The 18,312-nt window shown below is 37.7% G+C and overlaps 1 protein-coding gene across 3 annotated transcripts in view; it reads left to right on the forward strand.

Annotated features, from left to right (window-relative positions):
* Positions 1 to 18,312, forward strand: part of AGMO (alkylglycerol monooxygenase) — a 371,384-nt gene that overhangs the window by 330,902 nt on the left and 22,170 nt on the right. For 2 of the 3 annotated variants that reach the window (XM_046020060.1, XM_046020059.1), the window contains 2 exons: positions 5,501 to 5,591; positions 6,390 to 6,538. The exons of the other annotated variant lie outside the window; for it this stretch is intronic. In XM_046020060.1, coding sequence (XP_045876016.1) covers positions 5,501 to 5,591; positions 6,390 to 6,523 — 225 coding nt within the window. In that variant the 3' untranslated portion in view covers positions 6,524 to 6,538. Of the gene's footprint in view, positions 1 to 5,500; positions 5,592 to 6,389; positions 6,539 to 18,312 lie in introns of those variants that run through there. 3 annotated transcript variants of the gene reach the window in all.

An 18,312-nucleotide genomic window follows, 5' to 3' on the forward strand; every position in this document is an offset into this window, starting at 1 on the left:
CTTTAAATTCTGTAGATTTGTGTGCTCAGTTTTCAAGTGTAAATTATTCGTTATGCAAGGAAAATTATTCTTTATGCAATTCTTTATGTAAATTATTCTTTATGCAAGGTTTTCTCTAGAGCTACACCAAATATACTGTATAGACATCATCACAGAAGTGTAGACAAGATGTTAAATACCAAGTTGACCTATTCCTTCTTTCACAAATGAAGCAGAAACAGGGACTGTAGAGGGAAAAGGAAGCTTCGTGAGCTTCTTTTCTTCCTTGATGTTGCTTTCATTTTTTCTGATGAAATTATCTTTGAAAACTCTGACATAAGCCTGACCTTCCAAATTAGAAAGAACACTGGTAGACAGTTTCTCCACCCACATGTTCTGGATCTCAGCTGCTGCTTCTGGAAGCTACTTCCCCTTGTTCTCTCTCCATTGTCTGGTATGAATATGTGCAGACACAGAGCTTCATAGCAAAATAATCTTTCAGGGAGTTCCAAAAGTTAGAAGGCAAATTTGAGGTTGATTACACAATGTTTATGGAAGAGAAGCATTCAGACTCTTTCTTTGCCTCAATCATAAGGGTTACTTCACTTTTTATACTTGGGGGGGTAATATATTTTCTATTTCTTAAATGGCTGTTTCTTAGTTGTTTAGGTTTTAGGTGATGTTTACACTTATCATATCCTTCAGTTTTGTTTTCATGTAACTATAGTATTTAGGGATTTTTAAAGTACATTTTGGTGATAAAATAGGTATGAAAATCTGAGGTTTATGAAAAGATTCAGGTCAACTTTCTACTACTAACCAGTCATTAGACTCCATTTTTTCTTTCATTAGAGCAACTTCCAGTAGATAACAGGAGGGCAGCATCCTGAATCTTTTGGTATTTAAATTATATATTCCTGACTTGTACCTGAGCTGATACCTCACTTCATTACACCTGCCAGTTATATCATCTGTAGCTGCTCTTTTACACTTTTGAATTACACACTTCAGTCTTGGGGCTTATTATTGTCTCCATACATGTGTCTTATGTCTACGTCAAAGCAGGGATCTTGTACCAACATTTTCATATGTAATATCTGATATGGATAATTCGGGACAGGAATTTTCTCTTCTTTTGCCCTACTTACCAATCAAAAGCTGGTCCCTTTTGTTCATTGACTAATTTTTTAGTAAACACATGATCTCTAAATTTATGGAAAACACAGTAACATCTTAGAAACACCATAAAAACAGATTTTTAACAAGATTTATAAAATTATATCTTAGTACACAAAATCCTGTTAATTATAGCCAGAGAGAATGTTATCTTTAAAATGTTCAGAATAACTGTCTTCAACCAAGCAAATATTTCCATGTCTGTCTTTAAATAGTTATATACCAGGAACATTTCACAACATATGACTTAAATTCCTTAAACTTATCCCTTTTGCTAATGACATAGAGAGCAGTATCTCATTTTCCTTTATTTAATATTTTTAGTGTTTGGCAGCTGTTACAAAGTTTTTCTTCAAGGTTCCCATCCACTAATATAATGCTTCTAGAGATCATCTTTTTTAAAAATTTTATTTTATTTTTTTCAGTGTTCCAAAATAGGAATCGTCTTCTAAAGGATACCAAAAGGCAGAGAAGAATAAGCATCTTTTGTGTGGAATTTCTTTATAATCTCCTGACTTAGCCTAAAAATTGAATAAGTTTTTCATTCTGAAAAACAGAATTGCCTTGTTTACCAGTTTGTTTTTGAAAACTAATGTTTTTAAAGTCACCAATGTCATTTCTCAGCATTTCATCTACAGGTCCCCAAGGGTCCATGTCTATTGGCAGTGACAATGATCTCAACCTCTATTTTTCTTCGTTAGGATCTGTTTTCCAAAACAATAATTAGTTTGTCTCTAGGAAAAATGAAACAAAACCAAAGAAAACAAAAAACAACTTATTTCTGCTCCAGTGATTGCAGTAGTGGCCACTGAGAGTCTCAAGAAGGGTCTCTTTGAGCAGGCATTTGCAGAATTCATAGAAGAAAGAGAAGTCATTCTAGGCATAAGAAAATTGTAGCAAACTGCCTGATACGCTCTGGAACAGTAAGTAGCTCAGACATTTAAACCATAGGTAAGAGTGGCAGGTGGGGAGACATAAGACAAAGGAATGTGAGGCTGGATCTTAGAAAGTGTTTATTTGGAAGCAAATCAGTGGTCTGCAGTTTTTTTGTTTGTTTTTGTTTTTACTGCTTGAAAGCAAAAATAGTTTTTATGTGCTGAAATAGTAGCATAAAGCTCAAAGAATAACAGATTTTGTGACATCTGAAATTATATGAAATTCAAGGTTCAATGTACATAAATAAAGTTTTATTAGAACATAGCCACTCCCATTTGTTTACAGATTGTCTGTGGCTGTTTTTATATAGGGTGGTGGATTGAGTGGTTGAAACAGAGACCATATGGCCTGCGAAATCTAAAATATGTACTGTGTGTTCCCTCCCAGAAAAATTGTGCTGACCCTTGCTGTAGACCAAAGACTGAAGAGTTTATGCTGTGAGTGGAAAAAGGCATGGATGGGTTTTAAAGAATAAAGTGCCTCACTATGAGCTCTTTTGTAAACTATTTTCTTGGGTGGCATATTATGAAAATGGTTTGAGTACAGACAAGACCAATGTCCAAGTAAGGCGTCAGCAGATTAGAAAGTCAGGATATCTGGGTTCTTTTCTGAGCTGGGAAAATGAAGATATGATGACACTGACCTTGGGAGAGAGAGACATTCACACAGAATCAAGTACTCCAAGATGGCAAGAAATGAGGACATCCCCTATGAGATAGGAAATAACGAGCCCTACATAGGAAGATTCAAGTTACAATTTACTTGATAAACATAAATTCACCTGTGGTCTAAACAATAAATGGATGGAAGGACTGTTTTTAATCATTTTCCAGAGGTGGTCGTTAGTGGTTGAGTTTCAGGTAAAGATTTATTTTGATAAATCTTTTTTTATCTAATATGTTTTATCATTTGGTGAACTCCTTGTAATATTTTTGATCAGACTCCTTTGAGATATGCCCGACACTGTAAGCAGTGCATGCTGTGCGTGGGCTGCTTGCTTGTTTCTCCTTCATCCACTTCCTGCCTTTTCTTTGTTCTGCTCTGAATTACAGAGAACAAACCCTGCCACCTGGCATAGCTGGGCTCCTTAACCTCTTTCTTCCTTCTACTTCTGGCCACTTTGGGCAGCAACAGGAAATTGAATAGTGAGGAGGAAGGCAGAAGCCAGCATATTTTCCCTCTGACTGTTTAAGGGCCGCATTTTCAGCCCCCTTGTGTCTCCCTTACGGTTGCTCCTCCTTTTGTCCACTGTCATTCCAATCCCGCTGCAGCCTTGGCTCCCAGACTCTGGGGATTTCGCTTTCCCTCCCTTGGATTCTCCAGCCTAGGTAGCAAGGGCTTTTGGATATGGTTGATCTATTACTGTTGTTAATCTCTCAGTTGTGCACTATCTCCTTTTGGTTTTTATGCTCTGCCGTCAATTTTGTTTTTGTGTTTTGGTTTTGGTTTTGGTTTGGTTCGGTTTTGAATCAGCTGCTTTGTTACTGCTTTTATTTTTTAATTGCAGTGAAATATACACAATCTGAAGTTGACCAATTTGACCATTTCTCAGTGTACAGTTCAGTGTATATTAAGTCAACATTGCAAGTGTAGAACTCAGTGGTCAGATGTATTTAGTGTTTTGTAAGTGTCACTGCTATCTAGTTCCAAAACTTTTCCATTACCCAAAACAAGAACTCTGTAATTATTAAGCAGTAACTCCTGGGGCACATTGGTGGCTCAGTTGCTGAAGGGCTAACTCTTGATTTCAGATTGTGGTCTCAGGTTTATGAGATGGAGCCCCGCATTGGGTTGGGCATGGAGCCTGTTTAAGATTCTCTCTCCCCCTCTCCCTCTGCCTGCCTCCTCTCCTGCTGCTGCTTTTGCACACTCTCTCTTAAAAAAATAAAATAAAATAACTCCTAATCCCCCTTCCCCAGCTTCTGATAACCTCTATTCTCTGTCATATCTTTTTTTTTAATATTTTATTTATTTGACAGAGAGAAATCATAACTAGGCAGAGAGGCAGGCAGAGAGAGAGGAGGAAGCAGGCTCCCCGCCGAGCAGAGAGCCGGATGAGGCTTGATCCCAAGACACTGGGATCGTGACCCGAGTCGAAGGCAGAGGCTTTAACCCACTGAGTCACCCAGGCGCCCCGCTGTCTTATCTTTTATAACTACTTCTCCATGCTCAGAGCTCTCCCTCCAACTCCCTGGGGTGGGCTGTTTTTTGCCTGCCCCTCGCTAATACATGTTGTGATTCCAGGAAGAGTGTTTTCTTACATCCAGCCATAAGGGTGTGCAGTACCAAGCTGTGGCTGGCACTTTGCATGGATTCATTTTACCGTGCTTTTCATCAAGCTTCTTCACAGTAGTCCAAAGCTTAAAAGAAATATATTGGTGTAAAATTCTATAGATTTGGAGACCATTCTTTTCCTTTTATCTTTTCCTGATGTCCTCAGTTTTTCTCTTAGAGTTATTTTTTTGTTTTTTTTGAGTTGATATGAATCAAAAGTAATAAGTTACGGTTTCGTTAGAACAGTGGTCCAACTTTATGATAGGAATTGTGATGCAGAATTACATCTGTGCCATGATTTACTATTTCAGGAACACTCTTTACTCTTTAAAATGCCTTTTTCTGGGGTGCCTGGGTGGTTCAGTAGGTTAAGCCTCTACCTTCAGCTCAGGTCGTGATCCCAGGGTCCTGGAATGGAGCCCTGCATCAGGCTCTCTGCTCAGTGGGGAGCCTGCTTCCCCCTCTCTCTCGTCCTGCCTCTCTGCCTATTAAAAAATGCCTTCTTCTATTTTCTTTTTAGCACTTCCCTGTTCTTCCTTCTCCTTCTTCTCTCCTGGGTTTAGTCACTACTATAAACACTACCTACCTACCAAACCAGATAGAATTTTTGTGAGATTGTGTGTGTGTGTGTGTGTGTGTGTGTGTGTGTATGGTTTGTACATTTAAAGTTAAATATCAGTGTAATTATTGTGTTTTTAAAAAGTACTGGAGTGTAGAATTGTAATTGGGGCAATTTTGTTAGATAAAACTTCCTTTGATCCAGATTCTACTCATTGGCAGGTTTTTTTCCATTGCTATGTAGCACACATTCTTCAAATCGTAACATAGTTATAAACGCAGAGCTCTTTTCTCAATCAGATACTTTGATGTTCATTAACTGATCACTCCCAGCTCTTCCACAATCCTCTTGTCTATCAAGTGAGCAGTGGTGCAAGACTCATTTTTATGCCTCATGTATTCTGACATGTTGATGTGTGATTAAGGCTGTATGCTTCTTAAAAGAGAGCACTGGAATATGGGCAGTGGGGACAGACAGAATGAAGGAAGGAGGAGAAAAGAATGGATGTTAAATCTTTCATTTACAAAGCCCGTGATCTTGTGCAAGTCATTTAGCTTCACAAATCCTATTCTCCAGATGCATTCAGACACTCAGTGTCTCCATCTCCCCGGCCTGGTGATGAGCAGTTGGCATTACCAGCCTGAATCTTGGAAAGTTCTTGAACTGAGTGAGTACATGAGTAATGGAGAGGGTAGAATGCTTTTCACTGAAGAGATCTGAAAGCTGAGGAAAAGAGAAGAAAACATTCAGCAGGAGGGTGGATGAAAAGTTAAAAAAAAATCGCTGTAGAGATTTTTGTGAGAGAGATTGAGAACAGATACACTTCCATGACAAATATGACTTGGGAAGGAAATGGTGAAAAGGATTTTAATTTATTTATTTTTTTCAGCGGGGTGAAAAGGATTTTAAGAGCTTTTTATTTTCTGTGCATATCTCCTCCCTTTGGCATTTTTGTGATGTCTGCAATGAATATGTGAATTACCTTTGATTGTCATGGTGTTACTTTGGCCATGACACCATGCTGTGTCTGGACCACAAAGTTGAGCAACTTTTAAACCATTCACATGTGAAAAGAGGTGCAGAAGAAAGAGACAAAAATAGGTGTTGAAGATCACATTATTTCATTTTATTCTCGTAGAACCCTGCAAGGCCGGAAACATTATCCCCACAGATATTCAGTAATGCCTAAAAGAACCAAGTTCCTAACCCACTTCTGACTGACTCCACTAGGTTTTGCATTGCAACGTGGAGTATGCCTATCAGCTGAGTAGGGTCATTCCTTATGCAGAGCTGTTCCATAAACAGGGGTATAGACTTTCTTGAATCACATGATGTTTAACATATTTTTACCTTAAAACAAACACATCCTAAACTATAATGCCGATTTTGCATTATGTTAAATACAAAATGTAACTTCAAAGGAAGTTTGTGATATGAGAAATGACAGTTTGATCTTTGCCTTCAGATCAGGTGGGAAACATTGCGGACCAGAAGAATATACCCTGGCTTACATTGCTGCAGCAGCGAGAGATAAATATAGAAGCAGCATCCATCAGACTCTCTTATTTACAGATTTTGATTGTGAAACAAAAAGGATAAAAGAGGCATTAAATGTTGTGCAAGCCTCCCAGTGTGACAATAATCATACTCCTGTCCTTCTGTAAGCTCTGTCTGTCCTGCTACAACCGTCAAACAGATACATACAGGAATTCATGAGAAATTAAAGGGGAAATACTTTATATCTTGTGATGCGCCGAAAGTCCTCTTCTTATGATACTTTAAATTGTAAATGAGTGAATTTTGCTCAATATTATTGTCCAGGGCTCAGCTGAGCTGGGTGACAGCGAGCTGAACTGCCAGGTGTCAGAGTCACTGATTAAAGCTGCAAACTGGAAACGATGAGGCCTCTCCTCCTGCTTGCTGTAAGCAGGAGTCTGAAACCAGAGAGAGCACCACCTCCCCTGTTCCATTTTCCCCACACAGGTGGAGGGTCAGGTAGATAAGCACAGATGTGGAAGCCACTTCTCACTGCCAAGGGAGCCCCACATAAAATGCTCCAGCAGTTTTATGGGCCTTGGGTTGGGGAAAGAGCAAGACAGAAGGGCTTCGGGAGTGGAAAAATACTTTGGACTGAGAGTAGAGTCCGCAGAGTTTCCCTTAGTTTTTCCCTTGAGGAGGTCTCCGCTGGCGTGCAGGAGGAAGCCCTCTGCCCAAGGCCTCAGTGAAAGTGACAGAAATGAAGCTGCCTGGGCTAAGCTTTCAGGATGTGAAAGAGCAGGTCCCTTCATGAAAATGCTGATCACTGCAGCTCCCTCCAAACTGCAGCAAGCCTGCTGTGCGGCCTGCCAGGTCGGACCTGGAAAATAGCACATGAGTTTCTAAGCAGAAGCTGGACCCTCACCTCCCCAATTATCTTTATTGTGAACTTTATGGACCTTTAATTTTTCAGAGTGCCAATAAGCTCATCACTTTAAGAGGAAATGTGTAAGAACGTTTGCACTTTTTTTTTTAATTTTTCTTTTTTTTTAGCATTCCAAAATTCATTGTTTATGCACCATACCCAGTGCTCCATGCAATACGTGCCCTCCATAATATGCACCATGAGGCTCACCCAAACACCCACCCTTCTCCCCTCCAAAAACCTCAGTTTGTTTTACTCTTTTTGCAAGAAAAAGGAAAACACTGCTTTAGCTCTTAATGCTTTTTTTTTTTTTTTTGCTTTTTTTCCCCTCCTTTCTTGACCCAGGGTTCTCAAAATGCATGCAGCCAGCCACCTCTGAGCTACTATGAGGGCCACTGCTCCTTCTTTTGCTCCCTCCTCTTTCTGCTTTTTGTCAACTTTTCATGAGAAAATAATCATTTTGAAAAACTGGGTTTAAAATGTTGTGTGGGCCCATGGGTAGGCATTTTTTTTTAAAGATTTTATATATTTATTTGACAGACAGAGATCACAAGTAGGCCGAAAGGCAGGCGGGGGGGGGGGGGGGGGGGAAGCAGGCTCCCCAGTGAGCAGAGAGCCCGACACGGGGCTTGATCCCAGGACCCTGGGATCATGACCTGAGCCGAAGGCAGAGGCCTTAACCCACTGAGCCACCCAAGTGCCCCTAGACATTTTTTTCTACATAGACATTTCTGAGAAATGTATGCAAATTGTGTAGCATTTTAAAATGTGAAATTAACGTACCATGTATAAATTTTAACATGAATTTGGGTTTCGTGAATGAACGTTGGAAATGTGGTTTGTATTTAACTATTGTCAGGAATGGCAAGTTGGTCACTGGGGGCGCAATAAAGTATCAAGTATCAAGAGAACATTTCTAACTCTCCACCAGGGCAGCATCTAGCATATTTTGGTCTCTACGCTAGTCAGTATCTTGTAAGAAGATATGAACACCATGGTTTGATTTGTAGGACATACAAAATGATTTGGTTCAAATCATGAGTATTTTATATATTAAATTTTTCAGGGCACCTGGCCGGCTCGGTCATCTGAGCATGCGACTCTAAATCTCAGGGTCATGAATTTGAGCCCCATGTTTACTTAAAATTTTTTTCGTATTTCATAAGACATTGTCACAGTAGAATAAAATCTTTCTTAAATTTTGATTTGACCTTGAGATAAGTGAAAGTTTTGTGAAATTGGCAAAATGTACACCATTCTTCTCCCTTGTGCATGAGCTACTGTTTGCAGGGCTGTTTGTCTTTTTAATCTTCCTTTACCTTTATTTTTTTGGAAGGGCATAGAGAATGTGTCAATGAAGAGAAGTTTCTAGTATAAAGGAGTAAGGCAGTAGCAAGACAAAGATTCCACCCTGTGGGGGACTAGCCTTTCTTTCTTTCTTTTTTTTTTTTTTTTTCTAATTCCAACCACTAAAATTCACCTTTAATTTGAAATATGTTATCTATAGTGGTATAAACACCGTGTGAAGGAATTCTGCAGATCGAATGCGTGCCATGTTCACATACAATGTCTCTCCTTGTAAACATGATAAAATTATCAATGAAACTCCCTAATTTGATCCTGAAGTGAAGGGATGTTGTCCAGTGAATCATTTGTGTTTGTAGGAGGCAGTGTGTAGCTAACAGAGCAGGAATGGGACCCAGATGTTCTCTGAAAAGTTGGTTGCACTAGAGGCAAGGAGCATTACCTAAAGTGTAGGCGGCCATATGGAAGTGAAGGTTGGAAACATCCCATTACAAGTCATATATCACCGAGCTGACAGCAAAGGTTTCAGCTTGTTTTTATTTAAATCATGAAAGCAGCTGCTCAGCTGTCTAGCTGTATTAAATTTAACCCCTTTTCCTGGCAATTGAATTCAGTAATTTATGCAGTTTTGATTGGACCACTGCATAAATATCATTTGGAGAGCATTCAGTTATTCTTGTCCCTTAAATTCACATCCAGACCCATGATTGGCTAATTTTTCTCCTCAATGAGCATGCTTACAGATAATGCACCTGGCTGAGTCTATTAAGGTGAATCGCAGAGGAATACTGTAATTTCAGCTTTGGCAGATAATGGCTATGGTAAAGCAGGGATAAATGCCAGAGAGTTTTTTAAGTGATCTTTTCTATCTCTTGGTGTCTTTTACTTATTTCCCTTTAGATATTTGGCTTCCTTCCTCTTTTTCTCTTAGTGACTTGCTCCTTCGTTTTTCTGTCCTGCATGCATTTACAGTATGTGATTCTGTCTAACTCTTAGTAGTTTGCTTTCTAGCGTGCCTCTTGGCTGTGTGAGCTGACCCTTTCCCAACTCCTCCACTCTTTTTTCTTCAGCCTTTCTTTGCTTCTCCTTGCACGTGTCTCTCTTTCCTCGAACTCTGCCTCTCAAAAGCCCCTTCCCAGCTTTATAGCTTGCGGGGTTGGTTTTAATTACTTTTTCTTGAGCTCCATGGATCTTTTGGGATGTTCCATACCCTCCATGAAATGAGCTCTGTCAACATTTGGAAAGTCTTCGACTCCAGTTTTGCCCACATGTGCCTCAAACTGCCTGTTAATTTAAGATGTTTTATCACTTGCCCACCAAAGTAGAGACTTGTACTATAGCCTATTGGAAAAGTATAGACTTTAATTTCCTGTGGAAAGAAACACACGTTTTATCTGAAACAATGGGAGAAACTGGTAGAAGAGGGATAACCTGGTTCTAGGGAAACAGATGAGATTAAGGCAGGGGTTTTGCATTTGTCTGGATTTTTCAGGTAATTAGATAATAATTCAACATTCTTCTCTAACTGTAATTAAAGGATCTTGCCTTTCCTCTGCTAGATGATATTTTGTTTGAGATGCTTCATCTAAGAGATGTGTTTCTTAGTTTTCCTTTTTATTGATTTGGGTAATGCTGTTTTCTATGGATTATTTTTCATGGATGTGACTCTGTAGGAAGTGACTGTAATGAGTTATACACACCTACAATGATTATGATCGAATTTTTTCCCCTAAAAATACTTGAAAATTAAGGTTTGAGAGCAATTTAGTATGCCATTAGGTGCCAAAATAATTTGCTTTGGGTCAGTGAGCAAGCTGACATTCTCCAGGGTTATTTTCTGCAGGGCTGATAATAAAGTAAAGGTCCTAGGCCCAATGCAGAGAGATTTTTTTTTTTTTTCTCAAAAGCCAACCCTACCTGAACAGAAATTCTGACCCCATATTTCCCCAATTTAAAAATGTAGCATGACTCAGTAAGCTAAGCAATGGACTAGACCATCAAGGATTATTGGTTAATAGAGGACCTGTAGAAAATTATGTTCTGATTAATATATTTCCATTTTTTCTCATTGAACATCAACTCAAAATGTCCTCAGGACTGATGTCAGAAGATAATCACTATCTCATAACTTAACAGAATTTTTTTTTAAGATTTTACTTATTTATTTGATAGAGAGAGGAGATACAGCCAGAGAGGGAACATAAGAACGAAGAACAGGAGAGGTAGAAGCAGGCTCCCCACTGAGCAGGGAGCCCGATGTGGGACTCCATCCCAGGACCCTGGGATCATGACCAGAGCCGAAGGCAGATGCTTAACAACTGAGCCACCCCGGTGTCCTTTAACTGGGACATCACATCTGATGTGGCCAAACAATGTAACATCTCTGTAAACAAAGAACAAAGAGGTTTCTTCCAGGGCAGATCATCTCCTTGGCGTGACAGTGTGAGTTTAGACACGGACATAGTCCAGTGATATTTAAAGTAAAGAGTGTATTATTAGATGTTATGAAGAGGCAACATAGAGCTCAAAGTTCTGCTTTTTGGGGTATCCTCCAGACCCAGGTTTGATAAGTTCTTAGCCAATAAAATCTGATGTGAGAAAGGCTGGTTTTTATTACGGCAGAGGATGAACAGGACTAGATTAGATAAAGCCAGGACAAACTTTGGTCACATTGACACATGTGAAATGGCATATCACAGTAGAGGCTGACTTGTTTCCTTCATTCATTTGACAAATATGGGGAATGTAGTATAAGTTGAGTAGTGGGAGAGATGCCTGAATGCCTGGGTAAGAAGAGGTCTATGGAAAAATCTTCCAAGAAAAAGCCAAGTTTCACAAAATGAATATAAGTATTTAAATCACTTTAACCAACACTCAAGTAATTAAGAAGATGCCTTAAAATATTTACTGTGTCTGTGCTTGTCTTCCCTGAATATTTCATAAACCAAGACATTTATTTACTCATATGAACAAGGAATGATCTTCTGGATTAATGTTGGGCTTTTATTCTGAGCTGCTATTAATAACAGTCTTAATAGGAACTGATTCACCTTAGCAATTATATTAAAAAAAAGTTTCAATAAAATTCTTTAGGTTGACTTTTTATCTCTTGGATTAACGTATATTTTAAAAAACAGATAATACCAAGATTGGTGTGAGTATACTGAGATGCACATACTTTTATACTTCGGGTAAGAATATACATTTTCACAGAATTTTACAAGAGGCTTTGACAATATGTATTGAGAAATTTAAAATATTTGTAGTCTTTGACACAGGAAGTCCAACCACAAAAATAAAAGAAAATATAAAGGTTAAGAAGAGAAGATGGTATAAAGACCAGGATGAAGAAAGAGGAGGGAAGACAGGGACAAAGGCAGGGAAGGAGGGAGGGGAAAAAAAAAAGAGAAAATATGAAGATTAGCTGAAGGATTATTGTACAAAGATCACCATCACCTTATTATTTATAAAAGCAAGTTATCAGGTGCTAAGGAATGTTCAGTTTCAGAGGAATGGATAAAAATTGTGAATAGTAATGCAATGAAACACTACACCCCATGAAACTTATTTTTGAAAAATACATAATCACACAGAAAAATGTTCACATTGTGTTAAATAAAAAAAAATCAAAGTATTAGTATGATTTTAGTATGTATTGAATACTGAATTAGCATCTTTATTTTATTTTCTTTATAATATCCCTGTTTTCCAATATTTCTGTAACCAATGCATATATTTTGTTACAAAAATTAAAGTTTAAATTCCTCCCAGTATTAATAGATGTGTAATGTGAAGCAAAAATAACTTTTTTAAATTGTTGTAGATATAATCAGATCCTGTTACTAACACTGCCAAAACTGCTAACTGCTTTGATTGTGTTCATGGTGCAAACCATTGTATCATATTTCCTATGGGCAGTCCTATCTAATTATTTAGTATTAGGAAAGGAAAGTGGTACTAGGACAAACAATAGAGGAGAATTTTCAAAGGTACAGAGTTCCAGGGGCTGGGGATATTGGGGAAGGGGTGTAAGATAGTTAAGGTCAAACATTTGGCCACAGTATATAGTTCCAAAGAATAGTGGGGCTCTATGAAATCTTTTTTTTTTTTTCCATTTTAGGTTGTTCTTACTCTAGAACTTTTGGGAAGACTTGATAGGGAGGTACACCATGCCTCCTTAGAAAGAGCAGCTCTCTGACTTCTCCAGTGAACTGAAATCTCTTGTTTTATTTCAGACAACGAGAAAAAGAAAAAAAAAATCTCTGTTTTATTCTTATTACCCATATGTAATAATCTTGACACACATCAACATGAGGAAGTATTATATATCAAAATTTCATCAAAGTAATACTTCAAATAATGAAGTTTCTATCTATTGATAGAAACAATGACAGCTTGAAGGTGTGATTTCTCCAGCCATGTTTGCTTAGAGCATGTACTTTTAGTACATTTTCCAAAACACTGCTGATGAAAATAGGTTGCATATTTGCATATTCATTGTCTATTTTATCCTTTAGCAGGAATCAATTAATTGTTCAGATCTCAATAATTCAGATGCCATAGCATTGCTCTTCCTTTGGAGTTAAACATAGTCATCATAATAAATTCTAAATGGGTAGGGGCAGATATTAATCAAGGGTATAGAAAAAATGTGTGTTTCAGTGAAAAACTATACATTGTCTAGACTCTTAGAAAAGTACTTTTTAGGTATCAGATTCTTATTCTAGGGAAGCTGTTTTACAACTCTATAAATTACAGATAACCGATAGCAATGCAAAATAATTCTTATCTGTAGACATGTAAATTTTGTTCTGTCTAGCCTCACTGACCCACATGACAAAAATAAATTTTGCCTCCTATTGCACATTCATTTTAATGCTTTGTAAATGTGCCTGTTTTTAACATCTTTTTGAACAATTTATAAGATCTGCCTCACCAAGCGCTATCTCTTAAAAATGTCCAATTCTTCTATTTATAAGAGATTCACCTTTTTCCTGAAAATTATCCTCTTTATAAGGATAAAGAAAGTAGTTACTTTCCACTTGAAGATTTGGTGAATTTCAGTGTAACATAATGATATCTCTGAAACTATAATTTTATCAAAATATTTATCTTCTAATTATATATTATATATCAAATAATAGCATTTCTCTTTTTTTAACTTATTTTTTTTAAAGATTTTATTTATTTATTTGACAGACAAAGATCACAAGTAGGCAGAGAGACAGGCAGAGAGAGAGGAGGAGGAAGCAGGCTCCCTGACAAGCAGAGAGCCCGATGTGGGGCTCGATCCCAGGACCCTGAGATCATGACCTGAGCTGAAAGCAGAGGCTTTAACCAACTGAGCCACCCAGGTGCCCCTCTTTTTTTAACTTATTTATGAGACACAGAGAGAGCGAGATTTGGGGAGAAGAAGGAGAGGGACCAGAACACTCTGCTCAGTGCAGAGCCCGATGTGGGGCTTGATCTCAGGACTCTGAGATCAAGACTTGAGCCTAAACCAAGAATCAGATGCTTAACTGACGGAGCCAAGGTTCCTCTAATAATAGCATTTCTAGTAACCCTTAGTTTCCATACTAAATTAAACACAAATTAGGGATACCAATTACTGTGACATTTTATATTTTCCTCACATATTCTAGGTTTTAAAAGAAACTGGATTTCAGTATTTTCTTTAAATTGACTTTGGTCATTGATTTCAAATTTGCAAGGTTATTGGATTCTAACTGTTATACTTCCTCTGCACCCAGAGTTCTTAAAGTGGTATTTGCATTGGATATAAAATTGAATCAAATGCAATACTTGATCCTGAGTATATCCCGGGCCCATGTGTGTGCGTATGACATTAATGAAAGTGCAGAGCATATATTTAGCAATTGTATGCTAACTCATAGATACTGCAGGTACACAGGAGAGTTAAAATTGTGTTCCTTGTGTGGAATTTCTCTCCAGAGGGAGGCCAAGTGGCTATTCCTTGAAGGAAGCAGATGCTGAAATTTAATTTTATGGATGGCATGTTTAACATTCAACTGCACAATAGTTTACCAAAAAAAAAAAAAAAGAGCTCCCATATGTTCATTCTCCGTTTAAAAGGGCTCTATAGTTCCAGTATGCCTGCAAACAAAGGCAAGGTAGCATATCCAGCTCCTCAGCAAGGAGAAAAAATATCGAAGTTGACTGCTATGAAATCAAGACGCTGTGCTTGATTTTTTGGGGGGAGAAGAGAATTATGCGTATGGTTGCCACTATTGCCCTTAGTCTCAGCAAGGGAAATAAAGAATTCAAAGAGAAAAGCAAGGAGGAATTTTTTATTTTATTTTTTTAAATCATGACATTTCCCCTCCCTTTCTGTGATGATGATGCAGGTAAAGTTGTTATTTCATGAAAGGCACCTCTGCAGCGGTCAGCATTATCAGCCAGATTCCAGAGTTTTGACAGATGACTTATAAGAGCTGAATTCTGGCTCAAGGAATTGACAGATGAACGTTACTTCCAGGAGGGTTGGAATAGATTCATGGAAATCACCCTGTAACTCTGAGCCGACACACATGTCCTCAATATCCAGAAGCCAAATAGGGGCCAAATGATTCTTTTACATTTTCTATTGGCCCAGTACCAGGGAGGTACACTGATTCGTAAAAAATAAGTTTATTCATTTTGCCTCTCTCTCCTTCTAATCTTGGGGTAGATAAAACAAAACCAAGTTAGTAAAAATTTTAATGTCATAATTTTATTTTTCCTGTTCTCTTAACTCTATTGAATGTGCTTATGGTTTTCATTATTTAATACGATTTAAACTATCATCAGAGAAAATTGCATCATTATAAGCCTGCATATCACTTTGGATGCCTACTTTTTTAAAAATTAGACTAATGTTTATTTATTTCAAGGAACAGATATTAAGAACCATATATGATAATAGTAATTATTATGAAATATTGACATCAATCAGTAGCCAGTTTTAAACTTGATTTTATAATTAGCTCTAAAATTTAAACATTTCTTGGTGTGCCTGGGTGGCTCATTCTGTTAAGCATCTGCGTGTGGCTCTGGTAATGATCCTAGGGTCCTGGGATTGAGCCCGGCATTGGACTCCCTGCTCTGTGAAGAGTCCGCTACTCTCTCTCCCTTTGCCCCTCTCCCTGCTTTTGCTCTCTCTCGTGCTCTCTCTCAAATAAATAAATCTTTAAAACAAAAAAATAAAGTAAAATTTAAATACTTCTAAAATGAAGTTAATTTTTCTATTGAAATAACTTACAAATCCATATTTAATGAAGTATTTCTGGATTAATACAGCATATTATTAATGTCGTAAAGTGTATTACATCTAAAGACTAACTTTGATACACACAAAACAGTATGTCAAGTACTTTAGCGAGAAATAAATTGAGTTTGGAATATTTTCCCTGGCCAGAAAGTACAGCTAGGTGGGTACCTAATATACAAAATAGCCATCATAGCAGAAAATATGTAGTAAATGCAATAAAAGAAATAAGAAAAAAAAAGTGGTGGTTTAGAGGAGGTGGAGATTCTGCATTTTGGAGGAGAACTGTGATCATGGAAGATTCCATGAAGGAGGTAAGTGGAGGCCCACCTTGACAGTGGGATTTAAAGAAATGGACTGGAGGGGAGGAGAATTGGAGGGAGTGAGCATGAAGAACTATACAACAGGAAGGATCTGGGGTGTGTTCAGGAAACATGTAATGAGCCGTCTGGTTGTCTGGAAATATGTTAGGGATTATCGGGAGAGCATAAAAATATTTTCTTATGTATATGTTCCTTGGAGAACGCATTCACTCTCATGGTTTAAACCCCTAAAATCCTTTAAATCCATCTTTTTCTCTATATCCCCATAGCCAGTCATACTCTGGTTCTGGCCACTGTCATCATCAGCTTATTGAACAGTGTCCTAACAGGCTCCTTGTCCAGTGTGTCAGGCTCCATGCTGTATCAGACAGCCGGGGCTTATGAACAAATCTCTTCCTATTACTCTGTGATGAAAACCCCCCTCCGTTGCCTGCCCTGTGTCTTGCAAGCCTCATATCTCTCTCCCTCTCTCTCTCCTAATCCTTTTGTAGTTAGACCTCTCTGATTGTCTCTTAATTCTTCCAGGGAGTCATTTCTTTCTCCCTTGATTGGTGTCTCTGTCCCCAAAACTTTCCCTTTTTTCAGCTAGCAAACTTTTCTTTATAACCTCAGTTTATGTCTCACTTTATGTCTCAGTTTAAAGATTAGTTTGATTCAGTCATACAGTTAATTCATTTGTAGCTACTCAGTTGAGGAGATACTGTGTTCCAGGCACTTTATTCTTCCAAAATATATTCCTCAAACTCCTAAATTTTATTGGGGGCTCCTGCTACACACAGCACCCTGCACTGTAATTGTCTGTGCAGTGACCTGTATTATCTATTCTAATTCAAATCCCATAAGAGTCAAAATGGCCTGGTTGGTAACTGATGCAAAATTAATAATTATTTGCTGATTTAGTTACCCCACTTATATTGGTGAATGTTATATAAATAACTCATACATGGAGGTAATCAATAAAATTTGATCAATAAATTAATGAATTTACTCTTTCTTCTCAAACATGATTCTCAAACAGATTTTCCTGTTTTAAGCAACCTCCTACTCAATTAATGTCATATATTTTAAAGATTTTTATGGTATTCTACAAAAGCATCAAATAAGATGGTCATTCTTAAGTTTGATTTTGAATAGCCACTATAGAAGGACTTGTTCAGTTTTGTTTTGTTTTGTTTTTAAGATTTTTATTTATTTATTTGACAGAGAGAGATCACAAGTAGGCAGAGATGCAGGCAGAGAGACGAAGAGAAGCAGGTTCCCTGCTGAGCAGAGAGCCAGATGCCGGGCTGGATCCCAGAACCCTGAGATCGTGACCTGAGCTGAAGGTAGAGGCTTAACCCACTGAGCCACCCAGGTGCCCCGACTTATTCAGTTTTACTTTAACTCCCAAGTAGGTTCAGAAATAGTCAGGCCAGTCATCTATACAAGGTTGACTATGAACCTCATACCACAGTTGTATTGGCTCTTTTTTCCACTTCAGGTCCAATTCAATGCTTAAGCCAGGAGGGGTACCGCCTGTATCGACGCTGAAGCTCTCCTGAATTTTCACAGATCTTGTTGCATCCCTCTTTTTTTTAATTAAAAAATTTTACAGTACAGTTTTTTTCAAAACCACAGAGAAATAAAATGACGTTTCTTAAACCATGACTTAACACTAACCAAATTTAGAGTTTATATTTTTAAAATTTATTTTTTCAGCTTTATTGAGACATAATTGACAAAAAATGTCAAAGTATACACCTGATTTGATGTACTTATACATTCTAAAAGGATTACCCCATTGACTTAATTAACAATCCATCACTTTTTCTTTTCTTTTTCTTTTTTTTCTTGTTTGAACAATTCTACTCTCAGCCAATTTCAGTTATATAATACAATGGTATCAGCTATGTTTCAATTATACAATCCAGTGCTATATAGTGTATAACTATAGCTACCATGTTTTACATTAGATCCTCAGAAGTTTTCATTTTGTAACTAAAAGTTTGTACCCTTTTAACAGCGTCTCCTGATTTTCCCAGCCCTTCAGCCTTCTGTCACTGACTTTTTCCTAATCTCTTTTTCCATGAATTTGACTTTTCGTTTAAGGTCCTAA

This window comes from Meles meles, chromosome 10 (assembly GCF_922984935.1).
Source record: "Meles meles chromosome 10, mMelMel3.1 paternal haplotype, whole genome shotgun sequence".
NCBI lineage: Eukaryota > Metazoa > Chordata > Mammalia > Carnivora > Mustelidae > Meles > Meles meles.